The sequence below is a fragment of the Neltuma alba genome, unplaced genomic scaffold, assembly GCF_004799145.2.
Source record: "Neltuma alba isolate B1F8T4 unplaced genomic scaffold, ASM479914v2 tig00011561_pilon, whole genome shotgun sequence".
Classification (NCBI taxonomy): Eukaryota; Viridiplantae; Streptophyta; class Magnoliopsida; order Fabales; family Fabaceae; genus Neltuma; species Neltuma alba.
The window spans coordinates 297,821-316,774 of NW_021636219.1; the positions used below are offsets into that span (position 1 = coordinate 297,821).

The window sequence follows — 18,954 nt, forward strand, 5'->3', positions numbered from 1 at the left end:
TAAAGTCATTTTTAAAGTTTAAACTCAAGTGAAATAGATAGAGAAATATTGCAAAATTAAAAATAAATTGATATATAGAGTTTTTTAATATATAAAATGACAATTTATTAAATGCTAAGTAAAACAATGCATGCACGCTAAAAACAAGGAGAGGAGCTCGAAACAAAAATGTTAGCCCAACTAGAACCATGATATCACAATATAGTAGACAAATACAAGTAGAGGGTGATCACATGCAAGGTAAGGACTGAGCCCACCTACAAACCAGCCACCTCAAATAACCATACAGGTCCTGTAAATCTCAAAAGACAACAAGCCAACTATAAGAGCAGAACTCTAGAACTAGAAATGTGGTGCAACGACCTTAAAAAGCCATCAAATGTTGGAGCAACATGATCCAAGAAACCAAGGAGGTTCTCAAAGACCTGAACCAGAAAATGAAAATAACTTAAAACCAACGTCAGACACCGCATCATGAAGGATGAGACAAGAATGAAATGCGTAAAGGAGAAAGTTGAAAGAAATAAGAAAAAAAATTGCACAAAATTTAGAAGAAGTTACGTTGTTAATGACTTGTCAATAATTCATATCCCTATGAACTTTATATTTTTTCATGAAACTATCTTGTATTTGGCATTTTAACATTTTAAAAAATGTTTATCTTAGAGTTTGATGCTTTTCTTAAGATGATTTTTTATTGCCTAAAGAAAACGGAAAAACAGAAATGTCGTAGTAGAAAATTATGTTTTGAAGACAAAAACTTCCTTAAAATGAAAAAAATTACCTAAGTCTAAAAAAGCATGTATATTGTTTTAACTCTAATCATTTTCTTTCAATTCATATATATATATATATATATATATATATATATAAGGGGAAGTTGTTATTTTCTTTCAATTCACACACGCATATATATTTCACATTCACATTCAATAAGGGGAAGCTGTTATTATGACTAACCAAAGCCTTAATTTTTAAAGGCCGCAATATGGGTTGCTAATGTGATTCTTTTACAAGAAAATGCAACAATAAGAGTTATTCTCTAATAAAAGAGTTAGTGGATGAGTTTATTTTGATAATACATATAACATTCAATCCGGATGAGTTTATTTTAATTTGATAATACATATAACACTCAATCCACTTTGTTTTTTTAAATTTATATTTTTTTCCGGAGCTCTCTATTAATTACTCATATTTATAGGGTTTCTCACCAAATGAATAATAGTTTTTAACGCAAATAATTAAAAGGGTTGGAAAAATAGCACATATTTTTTTACAAATAATTAATTAAGTTAATTTTCTTAATCTCTCACTACTATAATAAAGGTTTTTTAAACTAGTTAAAATGGGTATTTTACACCAAAGTCACGCCAAGTGTAGAAATGACCAGTTTTAAAAGTTCTCACCTTTCACAACGATTTTATAATTGATGTAGAAAAGTCAACATTTTAGACCAGTTATAATGCCAACTAGTGTGCCAAGTCAACATTTATTTTTTCAAGGTTTATTTCTCTTGCTTGTTTTCTCTATTTCACCACTTCCAAACGGTAAATGATTTTTGAGTGTTGAATTTCATGAATGTAATTTAACCTGATGTCTAGTTGAAGTTGAAGGTAAGTTCTTTTTGCAAGAATTAGTAAAGTTGAATCACCCACTCTTGGATTGGGTGCTATTGTTTAATAAGGATAGACACTTTGATTATTAGCATTAAAATAGAGATGCAAATGTTCCCAAACTATTGTTCAAGGCAATAATCCTATTTACTAAAACAATTACAAAATAGACTTGATTTTGATTTGGCAAACAACATTCCGCATGATTGATTATCACTGAGTAGAGAAAGTTTTGGTCACCAAGGAAACTAAATGGAAAGTTTTGGTTGCCCTTTATTTTGGTTTCACTTGCAATCAAGACCTAGCTGACTCGATCATAATCAACCAATAGAATGTAGCTTACAAATTCAAAATTAAGTCTATTATGCTTAGTTTCTTTAAATAAGAGTCTTCTCCTTTGTCATCCTATCCAAAAAGGTTAGGGAGATTGGCATGTTCCAATTAAACCCCACAAGGATCTAAATGCCTAAACTTAGTGAACCTGGCACTCAACCTAAGGGTGATGACATTCAACCTTAGTGATGCTCCCAAAAAGAAGTGGATGTTTACTACAAGTGGACTTCGTGGTTAAATTTCAATCAACATACATCTAGCACCTAGACAAATCACTCAAACCCTCTCAAGCTGGGGACAAAACAACCAAACAAAAAAAACTTGAAAAACAATACAAAAGATGACAATCCAACTAGCTAGTATGTTCCAGATATATTTTCAATAATATTTCAAAAAATAACAAATAGCAATACACACATAAAGAAGAAGCCAACAACAAATAGCAATGAGCACCCAATTGATTCGAAGTACAAGCTATATCGAGTTAAGTAATCAAAGGAGGCCAGCAATAAACACACAAATGACAACATTAGGGATTAGGACTCAAGCTTTACAATCAAAGGAATGAGTTACCTAAGCGAGAAAGACAAAAATGTGGTCAACTATGAAAGCATGGCTTATACCCCTTAACGTTGACAGCGACAATAAAGATCTTGCACAAAAAGAAGACAGCGATTAGGGCTTCTCATAAGTAGCTCAAGGGAGAAATAAGATGATGACAATAAGGGGGATGAAAAGGGACAACATGAGCACTCCACGCCATCGAGCAATACCAGCTCGAAAGAGAGAGTATCAAGTGATTGTTTTGTGAGAGCGTGAAATTAAAATGTGTGAGAAGCTATATATACTTAGGGTAAACTATTTACTCTAGTTAAACCCTAGAAACCGGTGCACATATAACATATTATTTTGAATGTTCAACAGCTAGTCTAAATGTTACTAAATACATCGACAGTGTCAACGAATAGTGTAAGAGTTACTTTTGTATATCAAATGTGTATATAACTAGGGTAAATTTTAAACCAGTAAAACCCAGAAAACCTAGATCCAATCAATCTTGTTCTTAAACTAGTGAACTACTTATCTGCAAATGAATACAAAACGCACAAAAATGACAGCTATAATAAAAAACACAATATTTTTTTCCATTGATTCATAAGGGGAGTTGAGAGACCATTACAAAATATTTGAAAAAAAAGACTACAATATATATTTTATAGTATATATTATCTTTAGAAAAAAACCTCTCTAATCTGTATTACTACTTAACAAGAGGAATGAGAGGAGGTTTTCTCAAAGGAGGAGAGGAAGAGTTGTCCAACAGATCACACTTGATGTCTCTGTCATCAAGTATGATATTGACTTTGGTGTTGAGAGCATAGTAGTTAGCGGTGTGACTATAGAGGCACTGCTCAAGAGTAGCAGCTCAAACGGCGGTGGAAGAGGCGGCGAAGGAGAAGGGAATGGAGGATGAAGAAGTAAAGTTCCACCATAGTGCTGGCGATGATGAAAGAAAAATGATGGAGAAGAATAATTAGGCTCTGAGTTTAAATAAATAGTGAGAGGACATGATGATGATTTTTGAACTTCAAACACGTTACCTAAGGGAACGAACATGAAAGACACAAGCTCGTCTCTTCAATTTCTCAATGCTCATATTATTTACACCGGTCATTTACCAATGTTCACATTGATTTTCAAAACATCTGCCATAAATGATACTCCTTCTGTTCCTTATTATAAGAGACATTTGATGCTTATGGCATGTTCCTATATATAAGAGACACTTACAAGTTGTCTCTACTTTTTTGTGTTCATTTACTATTTTACCCATATTTATTATTTCCAACTCACACTCTCTTTCCCTCTCACTTCTCTTTCTTTTAATAATTTAATTGTTCACTCTCCTTATTAATGAGGGCATTTTTGGAAAAAAAATTATACTTTTTACACATTAATTGTTCTTAACTAATTTTAACTGTTTTTTTGATCAACGTACTTCGGTTATTTGTCTCTTATAATAAGGAACGGAGGGAGTAACATTTACACCGAGTATATGCACAATTGGTGTGAAGATTATATCATTATTTACAACAATGTCACTGCGTCTTTTATTGCACCATTGACACTGATTGATATAAATAAGACGGTGTAAAAGGAAATTTTTGTAGTAGTGTGTATAAATTAATTGCCAAGCTCATACATTTAGGATTTGAGGGAATATATATAATTTCCCCCTCCTTTTATATATGTAGAAATACAATATCCTTAGTGACCCATTTATGTAAGGGAAAATTGAGAAAAATTCCCTTATTAGAAATTTTATTGGTGAAGACTTAATAAACTTTTTATACATAAAAGGTACTAATGCTTTACAAATTTTATACACACAAAGTACCCCATCCTGACCTAGGTCCTTTTCACCAATAAAATTTTCAATGAGGGACTTTTCTCCAATTTTTCCTTTCATATACTCTCGCGCAAAAAATAGAAAAAGCAAACCCGTACACCATTTACGTTTCAAAATATTTAGAATTGGAATTATGAAAGGACTTTACTTGAAACACACACATATTAGTCCAGTGAGGCTTGAAATGGTGAAGCAACACAAGGTTAGGTAGAAGGGAGCGACCAACGTTTAGGCTTACAGGGCTCTCTCACAACGCGGAGTCATTACTTCGTTTGAAATTTTGGGCATTGCCACTCAACTAAACTTACAAAACAACCTACAATTTATTCAGTTCCTACCAATCATTTATTTTCGTAACCCTTTTTATGCATTATTTATTACATTACTAATAATAATAATGCTTAGTAGTTTTATATTTCAAAATACTTGGAACTAGAATTATGAAAGGACCTACTGTTGAAATTTTGGCTCTCTTCACTATCCTCTCTCATCACCTTTCTATGGAATATTTATGCTACTACTAATACTTGTTAGGTTTCTGTTCCATGAAAGGAAAATTTTCATCGAAGATATTAAACTTATTAATTTAAATTCAAAATATTCAGAATTGGAATTATGAAAGAGTGAAAGAAATCTGCTAAGAGAATGGCTCTGTAGTCTATACCTCAAAAGTAACAGTCTACTTTTTTTTTTTTTTCCTTTCTTTTTTAAAATTCAAAATGATTTCATTTTAAGCTTAATAATATAGTCACACACACACACACATATATATGATCCCACCCTGCTAACCAGCCAAAATTTTTTTTATCAGACCAGCCAGAAAACTGGTTCACTAGTTCATTGGTCCAACCCGCTTAGATGGTTAAGATAAAGATATTGAAATGGATGTGTGGTTATGTAAAGAAAAATAAGATTCATCCTCCTCGTATATTAAGCAGAGCAGGAAATAATATGAAGAAGAGTTGGTGTAACATCTATTAAAAAAAATGATAAAACATTATTTGAGGTAATAATACAAACATATATAAAGAAGGTAGCCAGAAGCCCCAGTAGAGTAGATTAGGTTAGTAAAAGCCATATGAAAAGTAGAGAAATACCAAAGATAATATTGAATTAAATTATTAAGTGAAAACTTTTAATTGTATATAGAGCACAATAACATCATACGGCACAAGGCTTGCACTGCTGTATTTAGGAAAGTTGTGAGTGGGACGGGTATGAAAATTAAATTATATTCAGGCCTCTGAAAAATTAAATTATGATGAGCAGGTGTGGCACGTGAAACGACACTAGTTAGTTTAAGGTCGATTCAATTCATTAATGGGAAGAGGAATTTTACGTTATTCGTTGAAGGCATTTATCATGGCATTATTTTCCCGTTTTTTTTGTAAAACAAAAAAATAGAGAATTCAAATATTGATTACTACCCATACCTCCCCATCTTGCCGCCCCAAGCTAGTTTCAAAGTCCATTCGTTGCTCTATTTTCAAATAATCACTAATTATTAAATATTTCTAAAAATGAAAAAGGAGACTTGGTTGGGTAAAGCATTAAAAAGCGTTTCATTTATATCATAAAAAATAAAAATTATTATACGCCACAACATAGAAAAAATGTATAAATTTATTTTAAACATTCAAAATTAGAACTTAGCTTCTCTTCCCTTTTTCCCCTTACCCTCATTTTCATCTGCTTTTCATTTATCATCATTATTGATTATAATTTATAACAGTTCATATTTAATATTTTATACAAAAATATTATTATAATTTTATATAAAAAATATGAATATATTTAAAGTATTAAAATTTCATATAAATAGTTCACACTTAAAGTGAATTTTTTTAAAAAGAAATCTACTTTACAAAACATTTTAGGGGGTGTTTGGATGAAAACCAAACCATGGTTTCAGAAGTGCTTTTACGGTTTACGATGTAAATATGTGAGGAGTTTGTCTTGTTTTGCGAAAAAGTGCTTCTTTGAGGTTGCCAAACACTCCCTTAATAATCTTTTACAGTTGCATAAAAATCAAATCTAAAAACAGGGTAGGAAAAAGAATAAATCTAATCTAAAGAATTCAACCGAAAAACATACATGTAAGAACATGGAATTGGAATCTAGAGCCATGATATGCCTAAGATATTATCCCAAATCTCATTTATTCTCAAGGACAGAGGAGTGGGAGCTAACATGGGGTTCGATGAAACAAGAAGGAAGTGGACAAATGTGTACATCTTTTGCTTTTCCTTTCATGATGCGAAAACCATTCCACAAAGGCACCACAGTGCATGGCCAAAATTCGCAAGAAAACAAAAGCAAGCCATTTTCAGATCAATAAAAAGCACAAAAAGTTACTTTGTTTCCCATCCCTGCATGTTCAGACACATCACATGGCTTTGGTGTCCTCTTCATGTTCAAAAAGTCACACAAAATCCTTTGATCCTCCATACCCTCAAGATTCACAGACATCTCAGAAAGGTCAATAGCTCCTACATCTTTTGTTATGTCCTCTTATGTTGTTTTAGCCACTTCTCTTCATGCAAGAAAGTTTCAACCAGAAACCCCAATTCAGGTAATCTTCCAAACCCTTTACCACTTGGTTTTACCACAACTCCATAAAAGTCAAACAAGTACATCACTTTCAGTGGCCAATATGCTCTAGTACAAGATTTAACCCGATTGTTGTCAAGACATTTGCAGCCAAAGCATATTCTTGTAGCAAAGTTTAACTCAAATTTGACATTGCACATGTTCATGTACTAATTTCATAATTAGGTCCTAGTTTAGTAAGGTAAAATGTAATTTGCTCTAATTTTATTAACAACCAGATAACAGCCACCTAAATACTGAACCCGGGCTAGTACCAAAATTTTGTCTACACAATATTAGCCATGTCATGCCATAAAAATCTAGCAAGAAAATGACTTCATCCGAAGACCTGTTCAGTGTTTAAATGCTAGTGATGGAGGTAAAAAAACAGCTTTGATTTCCTAATGGATAAGTATATTGTATCACAGGAACAATATGCAATATAATTACAGTATTAGCTTATGAAATAGTTCTAGCAAGGGGAAACAAGAAGATAAACAAAGGGCTTATGAGTAGGCCGTAAGCTAAAACTAGGAAGTACTTCCACAATTTGCTAAGTGTCGGAAGAGAGTCTAATATATCCAAAAGAGACAAGGGAATGTAGAAGCTAGATTGTCACACCATTGGTAGCTATCCCAGTGCTTAAATTTCTCGGGTCAGGATGGTTCGCATAGTCATCACAGACACCATTAGAGAGCCTCTGAATTGGGACTGAGCTCAGAAGCTCGAGCCCATTGTTGCCCATTTGCTGCTGCACTTCTTGGGGAGAAAGTATTTTGATACACCATACACTACTTACGAATTCCCTGTCAAAGGAAAGATCAAATTGTTTATGCAACTAATAGTAGATTGATCAATTGATTTCATCAAAATAACACACTTCAGAATCAGAAGAAATAGATCTTCAACAGATGGAAAGCCAAAAACCATAAAGCTCATGCGTTTAACTTTCCATTTTATAATGAAGAAATTGGATTTAGATTAAAACTACCAAATAATTCAAAACAGACAACAGAATGGCACTTACGGCCAGGGGCCATCACCGAGGAGAAGAACGTCATTCTCTCGGTCAACAAATACAAGCTGCCAGCCTGATCTCACAGGGTCCTCTAACTTGCCTTCAAGGCCAAACATTCGGGCAAGTTCACTGCGCAGCTCATGGTAGCTGCTGAATTTAGTGATATCCAATGATCTTCCGCAGGACCCTGACTTGTAAACCTGTTAAGTAAAATATAAAATAACAGAACAAGACACATAAATCTACAGTGTTTTGCATGACAAAATTGAAGAAATGGTTTCAATTTTCAAAGAGAATAACCCAGAGGGAAAACTCACCTTGACAAAGGTTTTGTTTTGTGGGTTTCCTTGACCCCCATTATCTGGAATCTCAAGGAAGTTTGATTCAGCGATGCTATGTGTAATTCCATGATTCAATGATGAATCAGTTCCTGTAGTATCCAGGTAATTAGATGACTGAAATTGCTCAATCCCAGAGTCATTGTTGTTGCCAACTCCCTTGAGGCTCGGCATCCCATTCTGCACTATAAGAGATGAGGGGTCTATATTAACACCAAATAAAAGATTGTTCTGAGGATCGGTGCTCCCTTCTTGGTCTATCGAACACTCCCGACCAGGAAAAGGTGGCAACGAAATAACATTCTGTGACATGGTACTTTGTGGCTGCCCTAACAACTCCAACTGAGGCAGAGTGCAATGAGAAGCTCCAGAAGAAAGTAGAGGATCCACCGCAACACGCTTGGAGGGCCAGGCACTAGATGTTTGAACAGGTATCCAAGAGCTAGTCCTGGGTAGGTTGAGAAGGTGGGATGATTCATCTTGGGAATATGAACTCAAGATGCTGTGCAAGGGAGAAACTACAGATCCATTCAAGGAATTCACGTTTGAATCAGAAAAGTTTTGCTGTTGGCAAAGCGAAGACATAGCTTGCATGGATGGTGAATTAGGTTGTGGAGTAGATACAAACTGAGACATTGCAGAAGCACTTGAAATCTGCTGATGATCACCCACTTGCGGTGGCTGCTGATGTTGATTATTGAACGAGTGCTGCTGCTGAAGTTGCATCTGAGTTGGAGCCAAGGATTGAGAAGAATTCTGATTCTCTTGATTGCTCTGACAACCCTGCTGCAGTTGAGACGGCTGGGACATTTGGGCCTGCATTAAAGCAGCAGTCCTGTTGGGGAAGTTCTGTGGCTGCTGAAATTGAAGAAAAGATGCAGGATGCTGTTTGGAAGCATCCAAAGTCCTCATATCCTGAACTGCAGTATTAGCCATAGCTTGGTACATGTCAGTAGGTGAAGTCAACATGGAGGGATCAAGCCTTGGCTGCACCCAAGGATTGAACCCAAACCCCTGGAAGTTAAGAGACTGAAGACCTCTGTCTGTGGTATCTCGAAGCCATAATAGCTGATTACTCAAGCTAAAATTGTCATCCTTCATGCCTGGTAACATTTCATTTCAAGTTTCCATTAGATGCATCATTGACGGGGACATGAAAAATTTAATTAACTTTTCAAAGTTGAAAATGTATCAGGATGTCAGAAACATCTATAAAAAGACTAAACATACCCTGGAAAGAAGGCAATCCTGGAGGCCATGGTCGTTTAAGCCTAAGAGGAAAAGATGATGGATACATTGGAAATGTTGTTAATGGCTCAATTTCCCATAGGGACACTCTAGGTTGCCTCTCTCCGGCTGTAGATTCATCCCAGCCAACCTGCAACGCAATTCAAGGACATGATTTTAAGATCTTTCATATGAAGACAAAATGTTTAATTGGCAACATAAGGCGTGTAGATTCTGGGTAGATAAGAGTAGCATTCAATGTATTTAAATAACATCATCATGATGTTTGAGTTTTGATAGAGGAAATGAATGGGAAGAATTAAAGTGAACAAGAAAGGGTACAAAGGGAAGAAAGGGAGGCTCAAAATTAACAATAAGATATTTTTATAAAGGAATCCTTTATTAAGATGTGATATTGAAATTATAGAAACAATAAATGAATAACAATGATAGTTGGTTCTTCAAAATACTTGAGCTGGGGGAACTTGAAAACGGAAGCAGGGAGGATTAGAATGTTGAAAATCTTTCATTCCACGGTCCCACTAAAGCATATAGTTCCAAATAATGGGGAGGTTTCAACAAAACCAGTCCTTCCATTCCCTTATCCATTAGCCCATACCCAAACATAGGCTAAGATTGTGACCGTTTCCTAGCATACCTTGACAGAACGCCAATGTGAATTTGGCCATCGAACAGGATCCAGTCGCTAATACCAGTTATGGTGCCCATGTATCTGAAAAAAAGAAAAAGTATTGAAATCATGTATTATAATCCCTCAATAGGCAAATGTCATATATATCATATTGAAAATACATAGCAAGAGTCTCTCATTTTCAACAAGCTTGAAGATCTACCTTCGCACACTTGATTCCTCAGTTTCAAACAGCATCCTGAAGCGCATGCCAACTGAAACTCGAGTATGATACACAGCTTTAACATACTTGACTAATGGTATGACAAATTCAGATGGGCTAGCGCTGATATTCAAAAGAGAGAAAAGATTGTCAGTTACAGCAAAATCATTAAGCCTTCAATGACTGAAAAAAAAAAGCATGTAGAAAGGACAAACTGTACCGTGGGTTATAGAAAATGGTAAAACGACTGTTTGTTGAAGCTGCATGAGCAGCAGCAGCAAGAAGCCCCAAGTGCATGCTATCACTTGATAACACTGATGAAGGCATCACAGTTTGTGGACGATTTGCACGCCGGATACCAAGAAGCAACTGATTCTTTTCATTCCTGTTGAAAAGAGTATACTTCCATTGCATCACTAATGAGGTATCACAAATTTATTAACACAAAATCATAAAGCACGAAATCAAGCAGCTAGGGAAAAAAATCAATTACATTCTTCAAGCCCCCAAACAATGTGCTCTGGACATTCAACAAGAAGACTATCTTATCATTAGCAACCAGATCTAAGATCTCTTGCATAAAAAATATCATATTGAAAGGAAATAGAATATGATATAGCTGAATATATATGTCTCCCCTACATAAAGTCCCCAGCTCGGTTCAAGAAGACAACTCAAGCAACCATATAAATATCAAAGATCATAATTCAATTCTGACATGCCAGAAATCAGAGGGGAACAACAGACTCAACTGCTGTCCTGACATGAGCAGCAGACGCTTTGCTTTTGCAAGGAAAATGACCACAAGATCAGAGAATCACTGACCAGATAAACAGAACTGAATCACCAGCAACGAGCCTTTTAGCACTCACAAACACACTCCATCCTGTTGTAAGTAGATGCCTTTTGGGTTGACCTGCAGCAAAATAAGCCAAATGGAATCATTCAAGACAAAATCTATAATACTCCCTCTGGTCCTAAATGTAACACTCATTTTGCAATGTAAATTATGCAGCAAAATAAGTCTTATATGAAGGACCGGATGAGTGTAAATTTTAAAGTACATTTACTTTGAGCCTATGGAAAAACGATGGAGAAAATCTTTATCCAACAAGACTGATAAAATCAAATTCACAACTAAATGAAAATAAATAGGAAAGAGGATGAAAATAATCTCAGCTATAGAACTCACCACGAAAGATATGTCTGAATTTCCATTCATTACCATGCAAATCTCTGGCAATTAGTTCTTGACAAGGAGGTTGTTGGGAGAAGTCCTGTGGTTCCAACTATGACATTAGAATTTGTTGGGGTGGGGGGGGGGGGGATAGTTAATAAGTTTGAAACATCTTATGACTTTTTGGTAAAGTCTTACCAGAGGCGGAAACACTTTCTCAGCTGCCCGGCGTGGAACAGAGAAACCCCCATGTGTGCTTGTGTCACTGGCAGTCAAAGTTTTGCAAAAGTAATTTGTTGGCTGCTTACTAGGAGTGCCCAGCTCTGCTGGAAGGTACGCCTCTTTCTGCTCTTGCTGCAAGCAAGTTCAGAGTCAGATGAGAAGAATATAGTCAACAAACAAAAAGCCATCAACTAGTTAAGAAAGGTATCATACAGGATTTAGAGCTTGCAAGGTCATCTGCGCATATACTTCATCTGTCTCTGCATCCGCCTGAAACCAAAAGCAAATAAACAAAAATAAGTGACGAAATAAAAAGAGAATTCAGGATCATCACATGGGAGAATCTGAAACAAAATAAAACCAATATAAACAAGCCTTACATGCATGGTCACATTATGAAGCTGACAAATAAGCTGCGGAGGCAAGCTAGGGTAATTAGGAATATGGGCATCTACTTCCTTGTTGGTAGACGCAGCAACCTAAGCAGAAAGTACTGAGTTAAAAATCTGCAGGTAAGCAGCTCATGAAGGAAAAGAAGAGAGATACGCTTTCAAATGGAAATGTCTATGAGATGATTTTGGAGAGATAGGTTTATCACAACATCTATCCAAACCCATTAATATGGAGATGTCCCTCAAGTGAATTAACAAGTAAAAGCCTTCATGTACTATCAGAAAGAGGGGGAAAAAAACAAGAACCAAGATAATTCAACTAGAATAGGAAAAGAAACAAAATATGAAAATAGTTTCTTCATGCCCAGACATTAGTCATCTAACATTATTCTTGCCACAGTACCATTTAGTTGAAACATCTTGTCCTCAAGAGCCAAAATCTAGGTTTATGTATATTTATTTTTTACCTACCTGTTCACTGTGACCTTGAGGAAAGTAGACGACACGACTTCCCACTGCTGGTAAGGAAACAAGAGGGCCAGCGCATGCATGCCAAAGTTCCGAATCCAGGACTCGCTTTTCTCCTACAAAATTCATCTCATTTATCATGTTATGCAACAGAAAAATTCATAACTGCAGTCAAAAGCGTCCAACAGAAGAAATGGATTCTGGCATATTAACGTCAAAGCCAGGATCTGAGAATAACACAACAAATACCAAACAAAAAATAAAAGTTCAAAAAAAAAAAATTCTGATCTCTGAGCAACGGGCAGCAAGAACATAATCAAAAAGGTTCACTTAAAAACATATATAAACCAACATGTTCATCAAAAAAATTTCAGTGGGTACATCTCATCGATCAAAAACAAAAAAAAATCCAAAATACATGGACACAAACGGCAAAGCAAGAATCATGTGCGTCGATAAGCAGTACGAGTGGGCTTCTAGTCTTAAAGATTGAGTTCGAACCCCAGTAGAAACCAAAATTATTTTAAGAAATGGCAAAAAAAAAAATTTTAAAGGTTGCCAGAAAGTAGAGATAAGATGAGAGATGAGTACACGAAAGGAGAATTCGCAAATAATAGAGGCATACCTTCTGGAGGTGGAGGGCTAAAACCAGATGAAGATAGTCTCATTTCAGCAAGATTTCAATGATTTTAAAAAAAGAAAAAAAAAACCTCTAAATCGAGCCCACAGTCAAATTATTCAAATCACTCTTTAAGTAGACCAATCTAGCAACAAAATTCTTGCCAAATTACACTCCCACCACAAAACAATCCTTCTTGCTTCTTCCTTAAGTATGCAGAGTATCATTCTTCTTCTTATCTATGTCCTCTTCACCGATCAAACAAACCCTTTAGTAAATTCATACACTCAGATATTGAATTAGCTCGAAAACTTAGACAACCCGAAGATTTTCCCACCCCTCAATCCTCAACCAAAACCAGTTTCGCTACAAAACACAATTGGTTTCCGCCTCATTCGCTTCTTATTCTCATCAACCCCCAAAACCCCAGGTCACAATCTTCAAGAAAAGACTTCATAGCACAACTTTTTCAGAACCACTAACTCAATAAGCTGGCTTTCACAACTTGAAGTTACAATCTCGAGAAACCAGGCCACTCAATAAGCTTCAAAAGCCGGTAGATCTCCGCCGAAGAGCAATGATTCCCATAATAGACCGGATCTCAGAGAAAAAACAACCCAGAAAAAGAGCAAATGATCCAGAACCCAGCTCAAAAACCTCCCCAGCAAAACGTGGAAGCAACTTGACGATGAAAGATCAGGGAAGATAACGATGATAGGCCAATAATAGTGCAGAGCGAGCGTTCAAGAAGAGAGAATCAAAGGCTGGTGTTGGGTTTGGCTCATTTCCAGTAAAGGAAAAAAATAGCAGTTGCTAGTGGTCACCGTGGTGGTGGCGATAGTACTACACTACTATTGCTTTAAGCTGCTTCTCTTTTTCTTTCTCTCTCATATATACATATACATATATAGACGCTCACCATCTTCTCTTTCCTCCTCTGCTCCAATCAATCAGAACGCAAGCGTCATTATTTTCGCTATCTTTTTGAGACGGAGAAAGAGGGCAGTGGTAATACGGGTCGGGCTGTTGGACTATTCGTTACTCGTTTTTTAGATTCTCTTTTTTTCCCTTCCAAATTTCAGGTTTTTAGATTTGTACAGTGTAATTGTAAAATTACAACTATACAAGATAAACGTAGTATAAGAAAAATTTTATCTCATAAAGTACCAAATACTTTTTGAAGTTCTCCCTAACTGGTAAACCTAAAAAAGGGGCTTTTTTTCTTTCTTTCTTTTTTTTTCAAGATCTAGTTTGCAGAGAAATTTTTTTTAGAGTCATCAATATTATTATTGGTATTTGTTGTTGATTAAAATTTGATTTTGATCCTTGTAGTTTCAAATAATTGATTTTGATCTCTATAATTTCACAAAGATTTAGTCTGAGTTGTATATGGACCAAAATCAAAACTTCTAAAAAGTATATAGAGATTGTTAAACTTGGACTAAATCTTTATGAAATTATATAGACCAAAAGTCCAAAACGAAAGATCTAATCTTATAATGATTAAAATCAAAATTCAAACCAACGAAAGTTAAATCTAGTAGAAGGGGTTAATCATTTATAATTGGGTGAATTAAGGCTCAAATTCATGTTGAGATAGGTGCTCACATTAAGTACCTGATAGTGATTCAAACAAAATTACTTCTAAGTGAACTATACTTGTACTTAGGGAAAAAATCAAAATTATCAAATTACAAAAATTAACAATGATATTACGGCAAAAACCACAAAAAAAAAAAACAATGGTATTAACTATTTAACCTCAAGTTTGAAGACATGATTGATTGCATGGTTTTGGGTCATATGGTAATTTATTAATTTATTTATATTTTGCAGCTAGGTTTATATATTTTAATTTTGAATGAATATGTGAAAATGATATAATTTGTTAGATATTTATTCTAGGTGATTGTTAACATAGTTTGAATGATGCTGGTGATTTTTTATTTTTTATTTTGGCCAGCGAGTGATGCTAGTGATTGAAGACTTGTATTTGCATTATTTAGTTTGTTAGATATTAATTTTCCCCTATTATTTGTTTCAAAAAAATGTAAACTTCTCTAAGAAGGTTTCAAAAAGTAAGTGAAGAGTATATTGGACTGACTATTGGTCAAAATCAAAAAAGTATTTATTTATATTTTTATTTTTATTTGATTATTTGTCTGTTTATACCTTTTTAGGATCGTTTTAAAATATTTCTCTAGTCTTTATGTAAAACCTATTTAATTAATTTGATTAAATTAAGAAAGTTAGGTAAGTTAATTTATTATAAGAAGGGTTAATACAAATTTTGGTCCCTCAAATTTGGGCCCAATTTGGTATTGGTCCCTGAAATTTAAAACGTGAGGTATTGGTTCCTGAAATTATATCCGTTTCAGACCGTTAGTCCCTGACATCTTGGCACCGTTAAATTTTGCTGACGTGGCGTTAACACTGTTAACTGATGAGTTGGCATATATGTGGCATATGACCTGGACATGGTATTGGTCCCTCAAATTTGAGGCCATTTTGGTATTGGTCCCTGAAATTTAAAATAGAGGGTATTAGTCCCTCAAATTATATCTGTTTCTGGCCGTTGGTTCTTGATAGCTTTACGCCATCAAATTTGTCTGAGTTGGCTCTAACTTTGTTAACCTATGATATGGCATTTGACTTGGCAACTAAAACTTGATGATGTGGCATGAGCAATGGAAGGCTATGGTCGAAGAGAATCTATGCAATCTGGGATTCACTTTTGTCAAAACATAGAGCTTCTGCTCCTATATTATTGTGGAGGAAACACATTGCATTCTCAGCTAAACCTTCTACCTCATCTGCTACCTTTGGGCAAAAAGGTGACTTAACAGTTCATGAGAAGAAGAAGCCAGCTTCAGATACAAAACCACTCCCATTGAAGCCATCTTCTTCTAGTACAGACGATGATGAACCTCCCAAGAAAAAAGAGAAGCCCATTACCAGAGTAAGAAGCTTGAGAAAAAGCAACAAGAACCTCACTAGCAACTCCAACAAAAAGGCAGGCACAACCAGCAAGCCACCAGAGCCGTTGACAGCAAAGTAGAGGGTTCTACAGGAACAGATAAAAAGAGGAGGGCCTAAAGCTATCAGGGACCAAATGTTAGAAACAGATATAATTTGAGGGACCAATACCATCAGTTTTAAATTTCAGGGACCAATACCAAAATGGCCCCAAATTTGAAAGACCAATATCATGTCCAGGTCATATGCCAACTCATCAGTTTAACCGTGTTAACGCCACGTCAGCAGAATTTAACGGTGCTAAGATGCCAGGGACCAACGGTCTGAAACGAACATAATTTCAGGGACCAATATCACACGTTTTAAATTTTAGGGACAATACCAAATTGGACCCAAATTTGAGGGATTAAAATTTGTATTAACCCTTATAAGAAATATGGCGTATTTTTTTAAATACTACAGTCATATTTCTTAATATCCTCTCACACTCTCTTAATTATAGTTGAGCTAAAAGTAATTTCAAAAAAATTAATAAATATAAAAAATAGGTCTTATATTTAAGATCATAGTCAACTCAATAATTAGGTTCTATATTAAGGAAGCGAGAAGTAAACAAATAAATATCCATTCTTATTCTAGTCTATTTTTCTTACACATCTGTTTAGCAGTTGAAAGTTTCAATTTAAAGTTTGAAATGATAATGAGTTTTTTTTCCTACAGATAGTATTATTAAACATTTTAAAATAAATTTGAAAGTTATATTTTATAAATATATAAAAATATCTTTTCTTTTCCACTTTAAGCCAGTCAAGTAGAGGGGGTGAAAAAACGACAGCCAAGCGGGAAACATCCCTCAAAACTCATTATTGTTTTTTTTTTTTTCAGTGGCCGTTTGATTTGTAGACTAGAAAAGATTTACTACTATTTTATTGTAAGAAAATGTATAATATGTAATATTTATTGTTTCTCATTATTTCATAATTGTAAAATTATTTAAGGTTACAAAGTATTCATTTAAAATATAAGGTTATTTTTCTTATTTGTTTCATTATGCAAACCAAACATCTCTTTGGAAGTACAATATTGACCATGTTTTTATAATTTCTACATAATGCCCCACTTTTGTGTCTGTGTATGTGTGAAGATTTGCCACAAAATTTTTTTTCCAAAACATAGCTATTATAGTAAAAAATATCATGTCCGAGTTGGCACTAAATGTGAATGTATCTCCTAAATAAAAGTTACCTCAATTTTAAATAAGATCCCCATAGCTTATTTTGTTTGAATTGGGCTTTTATAACAAGAACAACTATAAGCATTCATCCTTCAGTAATCAGTATAAAATGAATTAAATTTAATTTATAAAATTTAATGAATCTTATGGAATTTATTCCATTTTGTTTAATTTAACACTATTTTAATAACCATGCATTTTTATTACCACCACTCAATTCAAATGAATTAAACTATAGGGATGTAGGGATTAATTTTTCCATGTGTGTGTTAATATACCACCTAGTTTTAGAAATTATATTAAGTCATAAATAATTCACTTCAGGCAAAGTCAATCCACATAAATGCAACGCCCTTCCAATGACTATTTTCTGAATATGCAAGACTTTATTCACAGTGAATAAGACGTCATTTTTTCATTGATTTTTTGATAAGAATAAGAAATTATATATAGCATCAATTATCTGCGATTTTTGTATATATTGTATGAAGTCTAAAAATTGAATTAGTATTATTTTTAATTTATTAATAATTCAAATTATTATAAATTTATATTTTATATTGATAGACTACATTAATAACCAATATTTCTTTATTTTTTTCGTTTTTTGAGTAAAATTATTTTTTTCGTATTTAATATTTCAAGTACTAAATCATATCTTAATACCAATTACAAAAGTAAATTACATATCCATGCATCAACCTCAAGGTTGAGCGAGATTACTAAAGTACCCTCGTAACTCTATTTTCATGCAGAAAGGGATTGGAGTGGATGATTAGGTGAAGTATTATTATTTCGGCAATAGCGACTTGTTTTGGAGCCACTCATCATGCAAATCCAACATATTACGTTTGGTTCCCTTGCAAAATCCAAAGGCCGCTTTCACTTGTGGTGGGATTAATATGTTAATTTTTAAAGTCCAAGTAATTATCCAACGAGTCATTTGACTAACTTAAATGGTAAAAGCATATGTATGTTCAATACGTATCATTCTACATTCAGATTCAAAGTCTATTCAAATATTTAATTCATACTACTGGTTTTCTTTCTTGAAGGGTAAAGTATGCTTGGTTATCTAAGTTTGCATTAAATTTCAGTTTAAGCCCGAAAGTTTTTAAAGTGTATTTTTAGCCTATTTTACAAAAAATTTTAACACAGCAAATTTAGATAGTGAATCTCCGACAAAGCTACCTCATATCCTTAATATAAGAGTTATTTTAACTAATTCAGAAAAATTAACAAAATTGGTTGAATTAATTATTTGTAACAAATACAATAGTTGATTTTCCTAAAATACTCTTTAATTATGACCACCCTTGGATATAAATCTCCTTAAAATGTGTATCAATGAAGATTTATATTATAATTTAAGAGATACAATAGATTGAGTTTTTATATATTTAAGACCAAATCCAATTTTTCAAACTGGGTAGCTCTTATATTAGAAATCATTTTTTTGGTTATTGGGTCTTTAATAATAA

The 18,954-nt window shown here is 34.1% G+C and overlaps 1 protein-coding gene across 1 annotated transcript; it reads right to left on the reverse strand.

Moving 5' to 3' along the window:
* Positions 1 to 7,322: 7,322 nt before the first annotated feature.
* LOC114714989 (auxin response factor 6-like) lies at positions 7,323 to 14,194 on the reverse strand. The gene is given in 15 exon segments (XM_028899778.1): positions 7,323 to 7,754; positions 7,976 to 8,166; positions 8,284 to 9,407; positions 9,535 to 9,682; positions 10,190 to 10,233; positions 10,236 to 10,264; positions 10,386 to 10,508; positions 10,606 to 10,770; positions 11,211 to 11,301; positions 11,578 to 11,662; positions 11,761 to 11,916; positions 11,998 to 12,054; positions 12,165 to 12,263; positions 12,648 to 12,760; positions 13,270 to 14,194. Coding segments are annotated over 15 exon segments (2,667 nt in total). The 5' UTR covers positions 13,313 to 14,194; the 3' UTR covers positions 7,323 to 7,555.
* Between the last annotated feature and the right edge of the window lie 4,760 nt (positions 14,195 to 18,954).